Below are 18,455 nucleotides of genomic sequence, written 5' to 3'. Positions count from 1 at the left end.
CGGGTGCCACAGAGGGAGCTGGCAGCAGCAGCCAGCAGCTGAGCTGCCTTCTGGGCTGCCTGAGCAGAGGAGCCCAGCACTGCTGCAGACACTGCCAGTGCCTTGGGAAGCTGAGCCTGAGAGAGCTGGGGTGGATGCACCCCATGCACCGTAGTATCCAGCTGGCTGGGGGATCCTACGTGTGTCAAAAAGTTGCTGCACAGTATTAAAAGAAAATAATTTCAATACCTGTTACATTATTTTCCTTCTATGTTTGCCTTATTCAATATTCTTTTGTCATGTCATCTCTACTAAAAAAAAAAAAAAAAAAAAAAAACAAAAAACAAAAATGCAGATGAGAAGCGGCATGTTGGAACAAGCACATAAAAGTGGTTTGCTCTCAACTTATTTGAAAGCTTTATCCCATATTCCAGGTAAATCCATTAGGCAGCATTATTCCAACAAGGTGTGGCCAGCATTTTTATAATGTATGAAGAATTTCCTTCAGATTTATGTGCTCTCTCTTTACAGTCTGTATGTTGTGCATATCACAAACTGGTGTGACGCAGACTCAAATGTTCTGAGACCTGTGTTGGGTTTTTTTCATTTTTCTTCCCCCAGTAAAGAAGTCATATACAAAACTAGATACTCATATCCAATCCACATTCAGACATATCTGCAACTTTAGATGCATAAATACCTTTAAAATCTGGTTCTATCATTTTGCACATAATGCATAACAGATATTTACATGCCTGAAATCTATTTAGACTGCTTTATTACTCAGAGGAAAAAGTACTGGAAACTACCACTAGCCTATTGACAATTAAAAAAAAATACCATTGGCATTCTCAGAAGCCACCTCCACTGCAGGTGAAAATAGACAGACAGGATGTGGCTTGGCAATGGAGTAAGGTCTAAGATTCAGTAGGGAAAATCTCTGGAATTTTAACTCTGAGCAGGCATCCAGTAAGGTCTCTGCTAGAGACACACTCCATTGACTTACATGCATATTTCAGTGCTTTTCTAAATCAGAATTTCCTCAAAGGGCTGTATGCTGAGCTATGTTTCACTATTTAGACTAAGACCCAAATCTTAGAGAGTAAAGGCAAAATCCATTCCTGATGTGACCTGGGGTTATGCTGGAGACGAATTTGATACAACTGACCTGTTTGGTTTTTCTCTCTTACAGGTGGAAAATGCAGAGGCTTAAGGAGCACACCTTTGTCAACATGCAACAGCAGCACAGCTGGCAGGCAGAATTGCACGAGTCTCGCAATCTTTCACCCAAGGCTTATTCTAGAAACCTCTTCCTCCCTCCCCCATCAACTGCAACAAATGTTTTGCTTGAGGAAGGAGCAAGTCCCAAAAGAGCTGCTCTCTAACTTGTGGTGCAATATCCAATCTGAGTGTTACTATCAGCTTTTGGAAACTGACTGTATAGAAAACAGCTGATGTTTGCATATTTTAATTTTAAACATCTCTGCTTGGCATACGGATGGAACCTAATAAGGCACTTTGTTTCTGCCTCATGAATAAATTCAGCCTGCTAACAGATTTGGATAAAGCATTTTGATTCCAACTAATAAATTTGTTTTCTGTACAGCCAAAACAACTTTTGGAAGCAAAGTAAAAAGTTCTTTAGCTTGCCGGAGAGGTACTTCTATAATATCTATAAGGAATAGACCTTTTATTTTTATAATCCACCTGTTCCACCCATGTCTTTTAAATCAATCAGATAAATTCACCTTGTTTTTCAATGCCCTGAATCCTGATAGCTCTGCACACTTGATAGGTAATTTAATCATTGTTGGTGTGGATGAACACAAGCTCAAATTAGCTTCTGAAAGGCTTAGTTGTCCCGTAGATAGCTCTGCCTTTCCACTTTTATGCAGGAACTGAGCTTCACCAACTGGTTAGCTAGAGGTGTCATTAAAAATTTACAGAAAGAAACAAAGGTGTGCTCCAGTGTCTCTCCTTACCCTTTCTACTGTTACTCTGGCAAACAAAAGGTATGGAACCTGCTTCATGAATAATGGGTCATGTAATATGCATAATGCATTTTTAATGGCACACAGTAATAACATTGAGAGAGATATTTCCAATCTTCAGACTTGCTCCACAGCCTCTCAGTAGCCTGTTCTGATTCTCTCCAGATAAATCTTCTTTTCCTCTTCTTCATTTCAATTCTCCACCTTAAAGCCATTACTTTTCTCCACAGGTAGTTGCATTTCACCCAAACCAGCAACTGGCACTCATGTAAGCAGGGCTGGAGGCATGGGAACACCCTCCCAAACATTTCAGGGGGTTTGGAGCTGCAATGCAACAGTTGTGCCCTGAGACACCACTAACTCCAAATTCTCTGGGAGGAGACACAGTTAAACCAATAAAACACCTGTGGGTTTCTTCCCATGAAGAAGAACATTTTTGCCCCCTGTGCTGTGTCCATACTGCCTCTGGCCATCCACCCCACCCTGTGGGCAGCACTAGACTCAAACCACACTGGTTGCACTGTTTGGAAATAGGATGCTCCAAAGGGGCAAGCAAACATTGATATTGTACTTTTAAAGGTAAATACCAATAACTGAGCCTGCTCAGGGCCTGCTGGAGCAAGGCCTGCTTAGAAGGAGGAAGGAGGGAGGCTGTGCCTGGCAGGAAAGGTCTTCCTGAGGGCAGAGGGACTGGGGGCAACAGCTGCACCCCAGCCAACCCATACCCAAACCACTGGCCAGCACTCACTCCATCCACAACAACAGCCTCCATGGAAAATAAGTACTGAGCATCACCCTGGGGCAGCCCCAAGCCGGCCTGTGCCACCTCCCCTGGCCTGGGTGGGACCCAGGGTATCACAGGCCTTCTGCATAACCACCGAGTCTCCTGCACTGACCTTCCGCATTAATTAATCCAGCATGATGGGTCTAGTGTGGTCTTCAGAGCACCTGTCACCTCCTGCGATGCCTGTGCCACATCCCTTCAGCCTGGCTGCTGTGATTGTGGCCGCGTTTCTGCTCTGTGAGACCTCGGCCTGCGGCGCCCGGCCTGGGCACCCCAGGGGCAGAGCGCAGCCCGAGCGGGTGAGCCCTGAGGGGACACGGCCACAGCCGGCCGAGGCAGCCCTGAGGGGACACGGCCACAGCCACAGTCTGCTGGGGCAGCCCTGAGGGGACACGGCCACAGCCTGCCGGGACAGCCCTGAGGGGACACAGCCACAGCCTGCCGGGACAGCCCTGAGGGGACACAGCCACAGCCGCAGCCTGCCGGGGCAGCCCTGAGGGGACACGGCCACAGCCACAGCCGGCCGGAGCAGCCCTGAGGGGACATGGCCACAGCCACAGCCTGCCGGGACAGCCCCTTGGGGAGCGAACTGAAGTTCTCAAGGGTGGCAGAAAGCAGAAGCACAGGGAGGACCTCCTTGGCACCATGGCAGGTGAGTGCCCCGGCCGGGAAGGGCGTCTCAGGGCTGGGCCAGCCCAGCAGGGCACAGGGCAACTCTGCTCGCTGGGTTTGTCCAGAACAAATATAAAAAGCTGGAAACATGAGTATACATACATACCCATGTGGGCACATAAGATTACTTGCACATCTAAAAAGCCAGGCTGCCATGCTGTGCTCTGTTGGGAAAAGGACAAGGGACCCCTCCATCATCCGCCTGCTTCTCTTTTGTATGGGCTGCAACTGCCAGATGGAGCCAGCCCTGCTGACAAGGCAGGCAAAAGGCCATATTGTGAGTCCCAACAGGCTTAAGTGTAAATGATGCACCTGCTGCTCAGGTGTCCCTGCAAACTCCCAGGCACAGATATTTAATCTTGTGGGAGACATTCAAGTTGCTCCTGGGCTAAGCAGGGACTTCTGGCTGTCTACATTTCCAAAGTGAAGCCTTAAAACTGCATTTTCCCCCCTAAATCCCTTTATCGTGATAGTCCAAGCCATGGTATACCCTTTGTCCTCAAAAGTGTGAGTGTTTATCTGAAATCAGTAGGAATTGAACAAATAAATATGGCAGTTGTGTTCTTTAATCACTACAGCCCTTGTGCCTGCATTTCCTCCTTGGATTCCCTGACAGTCACTGTGGTGTATTGTTGTAATGGTAATGTTGTAATTCACAAATGTGCAGTTACATAAGAAATAATAATCACTCCGGACCATCCTCAATACTTTATTAACTTAAAACATTGTTCTAATAAATACGTATCAAGAAATGTAAGACACTCCATAAAGTCTAAATAAGGACATTTACAAACTTGTCAACAAAGTAAAAACAGGTTTTTTTTAAACTGAGGTACATGCAGAGTTGTTAAGGCAAATTAAGTAAATTATACTTTTATAGTAAGTCCTGCCCACCTCAGAAAGTTTCCCTTTAAAAATTAAAAAACCAAAAACAAAAATACAACTGATAGTATTGAGTAGCTATTTTCCAGTTATTAGAACAAGCCCAGAGTGTAGAAGCCAGTAATGGTTCTGGACAGAATGTCTGTGCTTCCCTGGTGCTCCTGCCCTCCTCAGGCAGGTTCACTTGCTGGATTGGTTTCTAGTTCTAAGGCATAATTCTGTGCTTTGGCTTTTCCACTGGTCTTTCACAAGCTTCCTTCTCCCTAGTGGATGTAGGTAGAAGTAACCCTCCATGCTTCAAACACACTGGCAGTCTGGCCTTGCACAGAGAGAGATGGCTCAGGGAGGATAAAAAGGACCTCTCTGTAACTGTTAATGCAGCTCCTGATTTGCACCAAAATAAGTGAGAGCAGGATCAGACCCAAGCTGGTATCTTTGGTTAAAAACCAGCAAGATGTCAAACTACACAGTCCTGATCCTCCAGGTTTTCCTGACAGGAAGTCATCCAAGAGTGAACCCATTCAGCACTGAAGTCAACCAGGGCAGGTGCTGATGGCTCTCTGCCATTACCCCATGTAAACACTGTTATACCCATGTTTTCCTGCCAGCTGATTCAAGCTACTGAAAACTTGAAGGGGTTCATCATGGCCATGGGAGAAATATTTTCCAGCTTGCAGATATTTGATAGCTTATCCATCTTTGGAGTATTAGGCTTTATATCTAAAAGGCTTGTATTTCAGTGTTATTTCAGAAACAACGAGGGAAAGAGAAAGAGAGAAATCCCAGCCTTTACTTTCCCCCTTCACAGTCATTCAGGCTGAGCTGTCAACATATGGCTCTGTCCTCTTCTTTCCTCCTAGAGCTCCTGTTCAGAAAGGTAATGCCAGGGTCCGTGTTCAAGACAGGGTCCAGCAGGGAAGCCAGGGGAGTCTGTTCTCATAGTGTTGTAGCGCTTTCCGGACTGCAGCTGGGACTCATTTCAGGCCGTGCTGTGTCTCCCGGTGTCTCCGTAAATCCACCTTCCGCTGGAAGCCTTTGCCACACAGATCACAGCCAAAGGGCTTGAAGCCTGTGTGCTTCCGACTGTGGGTGATGAGGTTGGAGCTTTGACTAAAGGCTTTTCCACACACCTGGCACTTATGAGGCTTCTCCCCTGCAAGCAGAAGGTGGGAGAGAGAGAGGCTGTGAAAGAGGCAACATGCTGATTATGTGAGACCACAGCAAATATACACTGGTACTTAGGGCTTATCAAAGAGATTTTTGTGTGATTACCTAAGTCATTTTTACAAAAAGACATGGAGTTGGGAGCCCAAGACAAAGCATTAACTGAGCAGGCCTGGTCTTGGGTGCACCTCGGTCAGCTCAGCATAGTCCTGAGAGCAGCCTGAAGCACAGAGTGCTCTCAGGACACCAGACCTTGTGAGTGTGTTTGTCTGCATGGGCTCTGTGAAGTTTAAACTGGCTTTGTGTCCTAGGAATATGAGGAACTCCTGGAAAAGTGATGAATGCCTGACATTGATTACTATACCATCAGCATGAGGGCAGGTGGAATAGGTAGATAGAAGTTGTTAAAACAAACCCAGTGATCTGGGGTCTGTCCCCAAGGGAGGTATGAGGGCCATTAAGTGAACCCTGAAGGGCAGGGTTCATCCAGGGCTCTCTCTGTTCCCCACACTGCAATGCTAGCAGTCAGAGCCCTGAAGTTCTCCTGCAGGCAGATAATGTAAATGGGAATAAATACAACCTCTGGAACTTCTACAGAGGAGTCAGTGACAAAACTCCATGGGAGCAGGATCCAAGTATATTTTCCTACTGTTTATTATCAAATAACAAATTAAAGGGAACCCAACCACAATAACAAGCCGGATTTTCAGAGTGGCTTTGCACCTGCAGAGCCCACTGGCTTCAGCTGGGAACAACAAACTCTTTGGGTGTTTGAAGTTCAGATTCTTAGAATCAAAAAAATAATGCAAAGTGTGCTTAAGGCTCATTTCACAAGTATATGGTGCATATGAAAGGAATCCCTCATTCAGTTAAAGACCTGCTTTTATATTAGCAATTTAAAAGCCCAGGCACAGTTTCTGATCTTACAGGAAAATAATCTGATTTAGAATTTGTCTGAAATTCTACTTAATCAAGCATAATTTAAAAAAAGTTACTAGGGAGCTACTTCTTGTATTATTTCATAAACAGTTCATTTTCATCCAGCAACATTCAGTGAAAAATCTTTATAAGTAACATTTACTATTCACAGTTTGTCACCTAGAAAAGTCACAGCCAAGCAGTGCTACGTATAGTGCCATTTCTCTACATATTTGCCCTTTTTAGGCTTCACCCTTTATATCTGCTAGTGGCCACTATCAGGAAAAAGACTTTGATCATCTGAACTGTACATTTGTCCAGTACAACTGATATTTCATGTTTACAGGTTCTTCCATATCTTACACATTCATTTCCCTCTACTCAAGTGAACCATGCAGGTCTGAAAAGCAAGATATTCTTTTAATGATTTCTGATATGATAAACCTGCCTTCTCACTGAATGATACTTTTGAAACAATTTCCTTTGGTGATTCACCTGCACTTTATATTAGTTTCCATGTTTATTAGTAACAGTGAAACTTGAGAACTCTGCACCTCTCCTATTCAGTATCAAACTGTAGCCATTTCTCAGAAAGTCCAGGTGGAAGTGCAGACAATCTCTGAACAAATATTTAGACTAAGACCTAGGCCCTCTAGTTTAGTGTTTGATGTAGAGGAGGAGACTCCTGTTGTTCCTATTGTAAATTGGCAGATCCTGCAAAAAGCAATGCTGAAATCAAATTTACCTGTCATTTGCCCGGGACCTCAGCTGTAAATCAAGGCCACATGAATATAATACTCTACAAATCATCTTACACAAAAGTCTGTGAATAAACATTGGTGGATCCTATTAAGGGAACACTGATTGGATTGCGAGGATTTTTGTAGGTTATTTTGCAGCTGCTGTCCGTTAAACCTCCTCCAGATCACCCTGCTTTGCCCAAGTACAGCTCAGGTAACATGAACAGCAGCAGGACAGTGAGAGGGATAGGGAGGTGTGTGTGCTGTCCCAGCTGAGGACAATGGGCTGCTGCAGAGAGACCTCTGAGAGCTGCCCTTGTGCTGGGGCTGACACTAGCAGTTGCAGGGCTGACCTGTGTGAATGAAGGTGTGTTTCTTCATATCAGATTTCTGGTGGAAGCGCTTCCCACAGTACTGGCACGGATAGGGTCGGGTGTCTGAGTGGATGAGCAGGTGGGTGGAGAGAGTAGAAGATCTCTTAAAACTCTTGCCACAAATCTTACAATCAAAGCTGCGTTCCTGCAGAGAGATGAGCCCAGACACACACATCACACCAATGATCCCATCAGCAACAAACTGCCCAGCAGCATGTGAGTGTTGCCCCTTCTGCATTAGCAAGAACTTACACTTCTCCAGAGAGCTGGACTGGCCTACACAGGTAACATTGGCTTGATAGCAGCACCACATGATAAAAAAGATAATAGATCTTCTCCTAGTGTTGTGCACTACTAAAATGTAATTGAACAGCTCTTCCTGCTGGCAGGAATGGCCAGGTGGGAGCAACCCTGATGGACTAGGCAGAGTCTGCCAACACACTTTATCAGAGGCCTGAGACACAATCACTCTACTGGGAAGCCCAACAGCTGCAGCACTGTTCAGAGGCCACCTCTCCACTGTACACAGGAAAGCGGGTGCCAAGGGCTGCTCGGGTCTCTTGGGAAATCCCTCTGGTAGACTGAGTTCTGGCATGGTAACAACTAACTGCTTTTTTTAGTTCCATTAAAATTCAAATGGAAGTTATGTAGAGCACCTGGGACAAACAGCTTTTCAGCTTACTACTTCAACATATAAAACCAAATATATTAAGATCTTACTGTCTTTCACCTCTCCCTCACACACTCCTCTCCATCAGTTTCTTTTACCACATATCATCTCTTCTTTACATCCCTCAATTCCATTGCACCTTCTTCTTCCTTCTTTGCTTTCTTCAATGCTTTCACAGAATCACCTTCTTCATTTGGCTTTTATGCATTATCCCCAAAATGCTGTCCCCTCCATGGACACATTATGCAGTGCTGCTCTTTTCACCATTGTTTCATGGATAATGAGAAATCTCCCTTCATTGTGTGCTCTGCTGGTTGCACACTCACAAAATTATAAAGAGCAAAAAAACATTACTGTAACTCTATCCTCCAAAAGTCAATCTGAAGAAGGAATTTTTGCTGGGTCAGGTGGGTGGGGAAGAGGAAATATGGCATGGTATCAGCAGGTGGAAAATGTTACAAGTCCTCCTACCAAAATTAACCACCATATGCTCTTGGTGTGTGACTCAGTGTGTCGAGACGGGTGAAGTCAGTGCCCTATACCTGAATGGTCGTTTAGATGTTCCCTGCACTGACAAAAATTACTACAAACAAGGGAAGACTCACTTCTTTGTGGGAGGGAGGAGAAAGAATGAGGAGTGCTGCATCAGAAGAAATCACACTGAGTTGCTTTAGCTGTTAAAAAAATAGCCAATGTTGGCATTACAATTTCCAGCTCTGAGAGTGAACATTTATTATTTTCTGTTACTCCTTGAGTGCCAGAAGTGCACATTGCTTAATACAGACTACGCAGGAAAGGTCTGAAGAATAGAAACAAAGCCTGTGTTCCTTAATTACCTGATAGCTCCTCTGCACGCTAACTGGTCACCCTTTCCTCTACTGTCACCACATTCTTCACCTAGGACTGCCCACTGCAGCTCTCCCATGTTCTCTTCCCCTCCTCAGGATAGGTCTCTGCCTCCTTGCCCTGTATTTGCCTTCGTGGCTTCCCCAGCCAGCAGAATGGAGCAGCTGGCCCTGGCCCCCAGCCGCCCGTGCTGGCAGCCTGCCTGCTCTCACCTGTGAGTGCACGGCCTTGTGCTGCTCCAGGCTGACTGCATGGCCGAAGGTCTTGCCACACATGTCACAGGCAAAGGGCCTCGTGCCGCTGTGTGAGCGGCGCACGTGTACCTCAAGGCCATGCGGTGTGGAGAAGACCTGAGGAAACAGAGTACACAGCGTCAAGGTTGCCAGGGAGAAAGGGCTGGGGGGAGTCAGTCCAGTGCGGGAGAAAGGGATCCCTACCTTGCTGCACTTGACACACTTGTAAGAGCCAGCGCTGATGAGCAGGGGGCGGCACAGAAGGTCAGACTCCACTTTGATGCCACCTGGCCCCTTCTCCTGCTGCAGTCCAGGCTGCGTTTCGGTATAGAGTCCAGGAGCTGCTGCTGGCGGCCGCTCAAACAGCCCCGGACCCGGGGAGCTGAAGTCACCGTACAGTCCCAGGGAAGAGCTGCACTCGGCCCCATAGAGGGCGGGCTCCGAGCCTCGGTCGCAGAAGAGCCCCAGGGCTGAGGTCCGCTCCAGCCCCGGGCAGGGCCTGTAGCTTTGCACGAGGTGCCTGAGCTCGGAGCCACCCAGGCTGTTCCACATGTAGGGTTTGAAGGGCACCGAGAAAGGGGGTGCTTCATCTAGGGACGGACACACAGATCTCTCCGAGGCTGTGGAAACACAAGGGCATGGGAATTGGTGCACTTCACAATCCACACTATAATGAGGCAGAACAGTCTCAGCATCCAGGTTTATGTCCAGAGCCTGACCCCTGTACTGCACTTTGAGGCTGCCCTTTCATCTCAATAGGAGGATATTTTATATTGCATATTACAATCTGAGTGTCCAGTACTAACTTCTTACCCAGTTATTACTCCAGCCAAATTATTTAAACCCAACATCAATTTTGTCTACTTCCTTCTCTGGATAACTCATGTGTACACACTGATCTGACTAGCAAGACTCTAAACAACTCAGTCTGCAACTTCCTACAGTTTTATCTGCAGCTTCTTTGAAACATGTATCTACCATATCCTAAGATGGACATCAAAGCTGACAGTCCACATGTTTAAGCTCTGATGGAGATCACACACACACAATATATATATATATGTGTGTGTGTGTCTGTGCAAATATAACATTACAGAGGTGCCAGGCAGAGCAAATGTGCTCAGATTTACCTGGTCAACAAAATGAAAAAAACTTGTTGCACAATTTAATGCCCAAATCTAGTCTCTCAACTTAATGCCACAACTGACCATAACTATACTGAAATTACTTCTCATCTGAAAGAAAATCATAGTTGTTTCAGATTGCTCTGAGATTCTCCATATAAAGAAATTGAGTCCACCCAAAACACAGTGCTTTGTAAAATCATTGGGATGGGCCACATCCAAACCCAAAGACACAAACCCATTTTCCTAGCAGTCATAATCAAAGCAAATTTCCACCAGGGCAAGCTTAAATGGCTTCGGCCGGCTCGAAGAGGCTTGCCTTCAGCAGTGGCATCTGACCAATGCAGTGGGCACATGAGTCACACTTGGGGAGCGGAGTCTGATACAACGGCAGGAGCACAGCTTTTGAGAGGAGAATCTAAAGGCACAACTGCTCAAGGAGCCTCACATGGAGGAAAGCACAGCTGGGACAGAACATGAGGCACCAGACCCCAACAGTGTCTGCCAGAGATGCTGATTAATGCCTGAGGTGCACTGCTTTCACTCCTTATCATAACAGGCAGCAGCACTGGGAGAGTCAAATGTCTCCACTGGACAAGTTTTAGTGAGGCAAGGAAGAGATGAATCAATTAACTACTGAAATGCTGATGTCTTCATGGAGATATTGGCTTCCCTTATAACTTGGGCTTCCAGAGTAACCTCCTTTAACCAGAAACTTGTCCACCCACAATGAATCTCTTACTTATTCATGTCAGCTCCCACGGCTTTTTCAGGCTTTGGTAAACCCAGATAAATGCGGGTGGACTAAGCAAAGAAGGCACGATGTGTTAGGGTATCCACTTGGATAGGCAAGTTGTCACTGAGGGGTTACAGAAGGCAGTAGGAAACGAGGTTAAAATTGAGCTTTTAATGACTTGGCTTTTTCCTATCTTTTACATAATTTCAGATGTTCACAGTCTCAAATTCTTCCATTGAAATTAGCAATCTTTTGGTTGGAAATATACGCACACATACCAGCTGGGACATTTGAAGAGGGTGATGAAATCAAATTAGCTGACATGGTGTTCAGCATGATTTTTCCTGTTCTGCACTGACTGCAAAGTTGTGGTCAGCATCACATCATCTATCCTGTGTCTTTGCAACCAGTTTCAGTGTTGCCATCTCACATGATTTTATCACAAAATTCAAACCTATCTTAAAGTCCCAGCTCTTGAAATGGCATGATTTCATCAGGCCCTCAGCTCTGCTTTTGTTTGTTCTTGTTATAAGTTTATTTTTTCCTTTTAAAGTCAACTTGTAGCTCAAACTCTAAGAAAAGCATGAAAACATAAACCCTCAATATTTCAACACTAGAACTGAATATCCATAAGGTATTACTTACAATCTTGACTTCTGAGCCAGCTCATTGAGTGAGAGGGAAGGCTGACCTGATTTTTGAGCCCTTGGAATTGGCAATACAGTATACAGTGAACATTGCACCACAGATCAGTTTGCGTGCAATGTTCCTTCCATCACCTCACATGCTTTGGAGCCCTCTCAAGCACAAATGCAGGGTATTTCCTCACAATATACTCAAGCTATCCAAGCTTAGTGGCAAAGCAACCTCCAAATTCTGCTCTCCCACACTGCAAGGCATTTCTGTATGTGCCTCTTCTCCACAGCATCTAGGGGGGAGCAGAGACACAGAGAAATATTCTCCCTCATTTTCCTAGAAATTCTGTGCAGCCGTTATAGAGAAGACTCGCTTCTGGGAGAAAAAAAAAAACCAAAATCAGTGCTTGTTTTTGAAGGCAAGACAAACTCAACCTTAAATGGTTGGCAACAGATTGATATGCACAGCAAAAAAAGATTGGAGCATCCTCTTACACAAAACACCACATTTTCTGCACAACTCCATTATACCCAGGAAAAGTCTTTCTCCTTCTGCAGGCTCATCAGGAGCTACTAATACTGCTGCACTGAGCTGTCATGCACCTTTTGCATATGCACATGTGTGTGATTAGACACATGTAGAAGGTGAGATTAAATAAAGTGATTTGCACTGGTGTCTGTGCAATTTTTGCACTATTATGTCTGTGTGTTTGATGACTGCCTACATCAGCAGCACAGCACTCAAAGACCAAAGTGAAATAAATACAGCTTTCACTGCATATTGAATTGCAACCTGCAGCTGTCTTCACTTCCAGAGATACAGGAGTGGTAGTACTACTCACACACACGCCTTCAGTGTGATTGAGAACCTGCATTTCTCACCTGTTCTGCCTGGCAAAGCACAAAAATTGTGCCCCATCTGAACACAATTGTAGGAATACTGTCTCTCACCACTGCATGTTGCAGAAGTGACCTAAACACAAATTCCAACTTCACACTGAGTCTAAGAAAGCAGCTGGAAGGCAGTGGGGCTGGAGGAGGTGAGCTGTGGGAGGAAGCCCAACTATCTAATCCTGTTGCCACTGCCTTCATCATTAATATAACAGCACGTCACTCAATGCACTGAGATTCATTTAATAAAGCTCTTACGTGCTTGGAGTCCTGTACATTCCCAAACCTCCTTTAAATGGGATCAGACGGCCCCAGGATTGCCCATCCCACCCTGAAGAATCTTGATCTGGGGACATTGTCCTAATTTTGTAAAGATATCTTCCCTGGACAGCCTGATGGTTGGTCAAAAGCTGATGAATGTGAAGGAAGAAATAAGAGGGAAGGAGGAAAAGGCAGAGCAGACCTGATAAAATACCTGCTCTATTTCACATCTATCTTTTTGACACCCCGTGAAAATGGTCTGTTTCCTGTGCAGAAATTGTAGTTATTTGGGAAAGGAGAAGCAGGAAAAATTCATTAGAACAAAAATTACACACATTGCTACTGTGTCTGTGCAGAAATATTACCAGAAGAGTTTGGTCTGGTGTGTCATTTGCACAGACTGAAAGTGTCCTGTGGCTGATGCTGGACAGCATTTTGAATGTCCCCTTAACGGAGCTTAGGACTCTTGAAAGAAGATGCGGCTTTAAAAATGCAAATTCAAATCATTACAATTAGCCATTCATATGCACGGACACTGCAAAGACGAAGTGGGAATGGGTGGCAAACCGGGCTAAGTATTTTTTTGCTGGCGTCTGCTGTCAGTCGGTAAAGCTGACACAATTTTTCCTTCATCAAGACAAAAACTGTCCTTTTTCCAGCTGTCTCTTTTTAATCGAGGCAATAAAAAGTGGTTATATATATACATATTTTTGTTCTAAAATGACGCCATTGTATTTTTAAACGAGATAAGTATTTGTGCCAGGCTGGGGACAGCGTCTTCCACGGCTCCAGCCACATCAAAGGCAGGACAAGGGAGCTAGAGACAGGCGCTGCAGCCATAAGTGTGAGTTTCCTGGATTTGGGGTGTTTAAATCTGACCATCATTGGGTTTTTTTCCCTCTGTTTTTTACAAATGTGTTTTTAGAAAAGAAAAATAAACAGACATTTTAAAACCCCAAACCAAACAAAAATACAAAGAAACAAAAACACAAAACAAAAAGAAAACCCCCAACCAAATAGCAAAAGAAAGGGCGTTAGGAGAATGTCTAGCCGGCTGTACAAAACACAAAATCAGCTCTGTTTACTGCAGGTATATAAATTGCCTATACTGTCTAAAAAGACTGAAAAATTCTGTGGAGGCACGATACTGTAGGAGAATGCTAGGACCTTTTAAACATAACCTGGCTTGCCTCTAACAATTAATCACAAATCAAAAAATAACACCCCATGTCACGACAACTTTCCTGCTGTAGCGTGTCACCTGCTGCTCCCTCAGCAGCACAATACGGGCTGGAAAAGCAACCCAAAAGAGGGAACCCGAAAACGAGGGGAAGGAACAGATTCTGGCAAATCTGGGGGGAAAGTAATAATAATTTTTAAAAGCCAGGCAAATCTGTCCCTTATACTCGTTTGTGGTGGTAGCGCACAGCCATGAGCTGCATGGCCCAGTGCCCCACGGCACGGGCACGGACGTGCAGCCGGACCCTCGCTGAGCGCTGCTCTCCCCGGTCCTACCTGGCGAGACGGAGGGCGAAGGAGGTCTCCAGAAGTCCTCGAACTCGGACACTCTGTCACAGACGCTGCCCTCGCAGCTGGGCGCTGACTCGGAGGTGCCATCGGCAACCTCGGTAAGGTGGGATTCCGGGGAAAAGCGCCCCCGGGAAGGCTCCGGATCGGGCAGGGCGGTGCGGCACAGCTCCGTGTCCTCGGGGATCTTGCAGGGGTCTGCAGGGCAAAGGAGAAGAGGGAACTCCTCAGCGTGGGTCCGTGGTGGGAGGCAGCCACCTCCCGCGCGGCCCGCTCCCGCCAAGGTTTGATGCCCGACTCTCTCCAAGCCCGCATCAGCCCCTCCGGCGTCCCGCAGGGGCTGCAGAGCGACCGCCCGGTGCCGAGAGCACCGAGGTGATGTCGGGCAGGTGGACAGTCTCCGAGTGAGGATGCGACAGAGGGACTCCTACCTGCACAGATCTGGGCTAGCACCGTCTCCAGCCGCAGGCTGTAGTCCTCGTCAGCAGAGCGAGGCTGGTGGTAGCTGTGCGCTTTCTTGCTCTTCACTAGGAAGGACCTCGGCATGGTGGGGTGCTGTCACGGCCGGCGCGGCCGCACTCCCTCACTAAGAGCCGGGCACGGCAGCGGCGACGAGCGTCACCCCCGAATCTCCTGCGGGGCGGCGGCGGTGAGGCGACCTGCGGAAAGGCGCCGCGCCCGCCGGTGAGGGCCGGGGGCGCCGGCCAGGAGGGGCCGCTCGCCAGGGGCTGCGTGCCAGGTGGCAGCGCGCAGGTGGCTCCGGCCACCGCCCCCGGCCCCGCTCGCCTCGCCCCCTCTTCCAGGAGTGCAGATAACTCAGCCTCCAACCGCCCCCAGCCAACGCCTTTTACCCCCCCTTCCTCCCACCGTGGCCTTGGGGCCGCCCCGGACACGCTCCGACAGCCGCTGCCGGATTGCGGGGAGCAGGCAGTAACAGCAGCTGGGCACCGTTCTTCGGACGAGCGGGGGCTGACTGAGCTAGGGGGTGCGGTCGGGTGTTATCCCGTCCCTCCAAGTGGGCACATCGCGCCTCCGTGTTTGCCCCTGCGCCGGCAGCCACGGCAGAAGCGGTGCCATCCGAAACAGCTTATCACGTCCCACCACCCTGGACGGGCTGGCCGGCGCGGGGTTGTTACAGGGATGGGAGGGGGAGTCGTTACAAACCCGACAGCCCAAACCTGGCGCCTGAGAGGCTGTTGCTGTCGGAGGGACTGATTCACCCATCCCGCGCGAACCACGATAACACGAAAACGAACAAAACGGAATCTCTCCTCCAGCCCGCAGCTGTCGGCGCCGCGCCACCTTGCAGCTGCGAGCACCGAAAGCCGGGGCGGGGAAAGCAGACAAGGTGGGAAATCTCCTGCGGGAGTCGGGGGGGACCGGGTTAAACAAAACTACCCCGAGCCGACTCTTCGGGAGAAGGCCGGAGAGGTTCATTCGAACCCATCCAGCACCGGGCCGCCTCTGCCGTTACACTTGACTTTGCGAATTTAATCCACGTTCGTTTGGGGGATAGGGGACTTCGGAGGGTTGCAAACGGGGAAGAGAGGGAAGAGCCCCAGCCCACCAGCTGGGGCCCAGGAACTGCCCCGCAGGTGGCGGCACTGGCTGCGCCACAAACCTCCGCGCCCTGCAGGGGCAGGGCTGCTCAGCGCTGCCAGGGAGGCGCCGCCCCCCGGGTGGGAGCGTTGCTGCCCGGACCCACCTGTGCCTGCGTTCATCCTTGAGCAGGGGCTAGCAGCCGGCGGGCCCGCACGGAGGGAGCAGAGAAATCAAAGCGGCCCGATAGCGCGTTACCCACCCGCGCCCCGACAGCAACCGCTGCGGCAGCCGTTGGGGGATCCGGCGCCTCTCCTGCAGCGTGTTTCCCTCCAAAAGTCACGCCGCGGAGGCGCCGCCGGCTTCCCAAGGCCGGAGCTGGCCAGGCAGGTGCCAGGCCCGTGGGAAGGCGAGTCCCGCAGCCCACCTGGCCGCCGTTCGCCCCGGCTCCCGCTGGCCGCACCCGCCCGGCTGCCGTCACTGCGGGGGCGCGGGGCTGGCGCCGGGCCGCGCGGCTGAGGCAGGGCCGGAGCGGCGCGGGGTCCCAGCCGAGAGCAGAGGGGTCGCTGCCGCCCCAGCCCGCCCGCCGGCAGTTGCCCACGCGAGGCGAGAGAAGCGAGAACGCTTACCCATTTGGAGGGCCGAAGAAAGCTGGGCTGCGGACGGGGTATGCGCGGGGCAGCCTGCTAATTTGTGTGACTTTAAATTTAGCCTCCCTTTAAGGAGCAATGGTGCTTGAGTTGGCTTTTTTTTTTTTTTTAACTTTTCTGTCTCTGTCAACTCCTTCAGAGCTCGGCCCCCTAAACCACAAATTCCACTTCCTGAGCGTTAGTTAGGAGCTTCTGCAAAAAAAAAAAAAAAAAAAAAAAAAAAAAAAAAAAAAAAAAAAAAAATTTACAAAAAAGCGCCAAAGCCTCACAAATCAGTAGTGTTCCCCGCCTCTGTTTCTCTCTCAGTTTTCCTTAAATGAAAACGTCTTACCGTATTCCACCTCACAGTGCTCGCTGAAGTGACATCGAAGTGTCTTTCTGGAATCGGGCGTTTCGCTTCTCTCGGGGTTCTGCTCTAGAAATTACACACATCTATCTGAACTATTCTTGGATCCCCTTCGACTTCCGCAACGAGAACAAGTCACAGATTCAAAACACAGATTGATTCGGGCGGGCAGAGGGCAGGGGCAGGGGCAGCCGGCGCTCGCCCTGCCCGCTCCGCGCCGTGCCGCATCCCCTGCCCTTGGCCCGGCAGTGGGGGAACACAGCTCCCGCCGCCATCGGGCCGTGCATGGCGTTGTTATCGGGGCTAGCGCCGGGCCCTGGGCGCGGAGACCTCTCCTAGGCTTGAAATAACTTGTTGTGGAAAACTCTTCTGGGATAAATACGCCCAACGGCGCTGAAAATACCTAAAGACCCAAACCTAGAGGTTTGCTCATTTCCCTTCGGATTTAGGTAATGGTTAAATATGGAAGGGGTAGGCGAGAGGTATCGTCCCCCCGACCCCCCCCCCCCCCCCAGTCCCTCCCGGCTACTGTTGCTTGACTGCGATTCAAACACTAAGGCGAAAGCGGAGCGGAGCCAGGCAAAGTGAGGAGAGATTGTCCACCTCCTCCTCGTCTGCGTGCCGGTGCTCAGGTGCTAACTCGGGGTGGATCCGTGGGGCACCGCGACGAGAACGGTAACGGGGTTCGCTTCAGGCAGCATCCTGCACCGCTGGGGACCCCTGCGTTGCACAACGTGGAAGCCTGCTCCCTTCTGCAAAAAGAAAAGGGTTCGCCTTGCTTTATGCACACACACGACCCCAAAATATAGTTTTCCAGGTCTCATCTCGAAATCCTAATGCAGCCAGGAAGTCAGGCTTAGGTCTTCAGTATCTTTCTGAGGCGATTCTGGGCTTCGGTCTTAGACGTCTCAGGCCATCAGCAACTTCGTTTCAGTGACTGTAGGGTCGACTAAAGTGCGACACTGCAGTGAGCGAATCGAGGTTTAACACCATTTCCCGTTCAGAAACGACAGAAGCAAACTTCAGCTTCCCTCACGCTCAGGAGTATGCTGGCTTTGAGACCAGATGCTTATTTTTCTCCACCAGTCCCAAAGCATTTACAGCAAAATTAGCCACTTGGTGCTTGTGAGCCCCTACGGGCTAGTTCATAGGAACTAGCCCGACTTCCCAAAATCTAGCTAAGCAAGTGAACACCACCTCGAGTAAAACTGTCCAACAGCTTTGTGATGCTTTACTGTGACACAAAAGGAAGTTGAAGAACACGACTGATAGCTTCATTTTTGCCGGAAAGTTCCTGGTGCTGGGCACAGCAGTTTTACTTTCCGCGGTCGACTTGCTGCCATCAGCCTTAGGTTGATTACTGCGAAGATCATTCACGCCTTCAGCTTCAAGAATCAATGCTGGAATCAGTAGAAATAACCAGATGAGAACAACTGGGTATAATTTCGTGTATGTGCCTTCGTTGACTCACTGTTACTTTTTGCAAAACAATC

The 18,455-nt window shown here is 48.6% G+C and overlaps 1 protein-coding gene across 1 annotated transcript; it reads right to left on the bottom strand.

Moving 5' to 3' along the window:
* Positions 1 to 4,189: 4,189 nt before the first annotated feature.
* Positions 4,190 to 15,009, bottom strand: GFI1 (growth factor independent 1 transcriptional repressor). The gene is made up of 6 exons (XM_063165159.1): positions 14,859 to 15,009; positions 14,416 to 14,625; positions 9,458 to 9,873; positions 9,233 to 9,370; positions 7,484 to 7,649; positions 4,190 to 5,461 (listed from the first exon to the last, which is right to left on the bottom strand). Exons 1-6 carry the CDS (start codon positions 14,971 to 14,973, stop codon positions 5,283 to 5,285), a joined length of 1,224 nt encoding a protein of 407 aa, XP_063021229.1. The 5' UTR covers positions 14,974 to 15,009; the 3' UTR covers positions 4,190 to 5,282.
* Positions 15,010 to 18,455: the final 3,446 nt, after the last annotated feature.

Source organism: Melospiza melodia, chromosome 11 (assembly GCF_035770615.1).
Source record: "Melospiza melodia melodia isolate bMelMel2 chromosome 11, bMelMel2.pri, whole genome shotgun sequence".
NCBI lineage: Eukaryota > Metazoa > Chordata > Aves > Passeriformes > Passerellidae > Melospiza > Melospiza melodia.
Note: the sequence above shows the minus strand (reverse complement) of the source record. Positions and strands in the feature narration are given on the sequence as shown.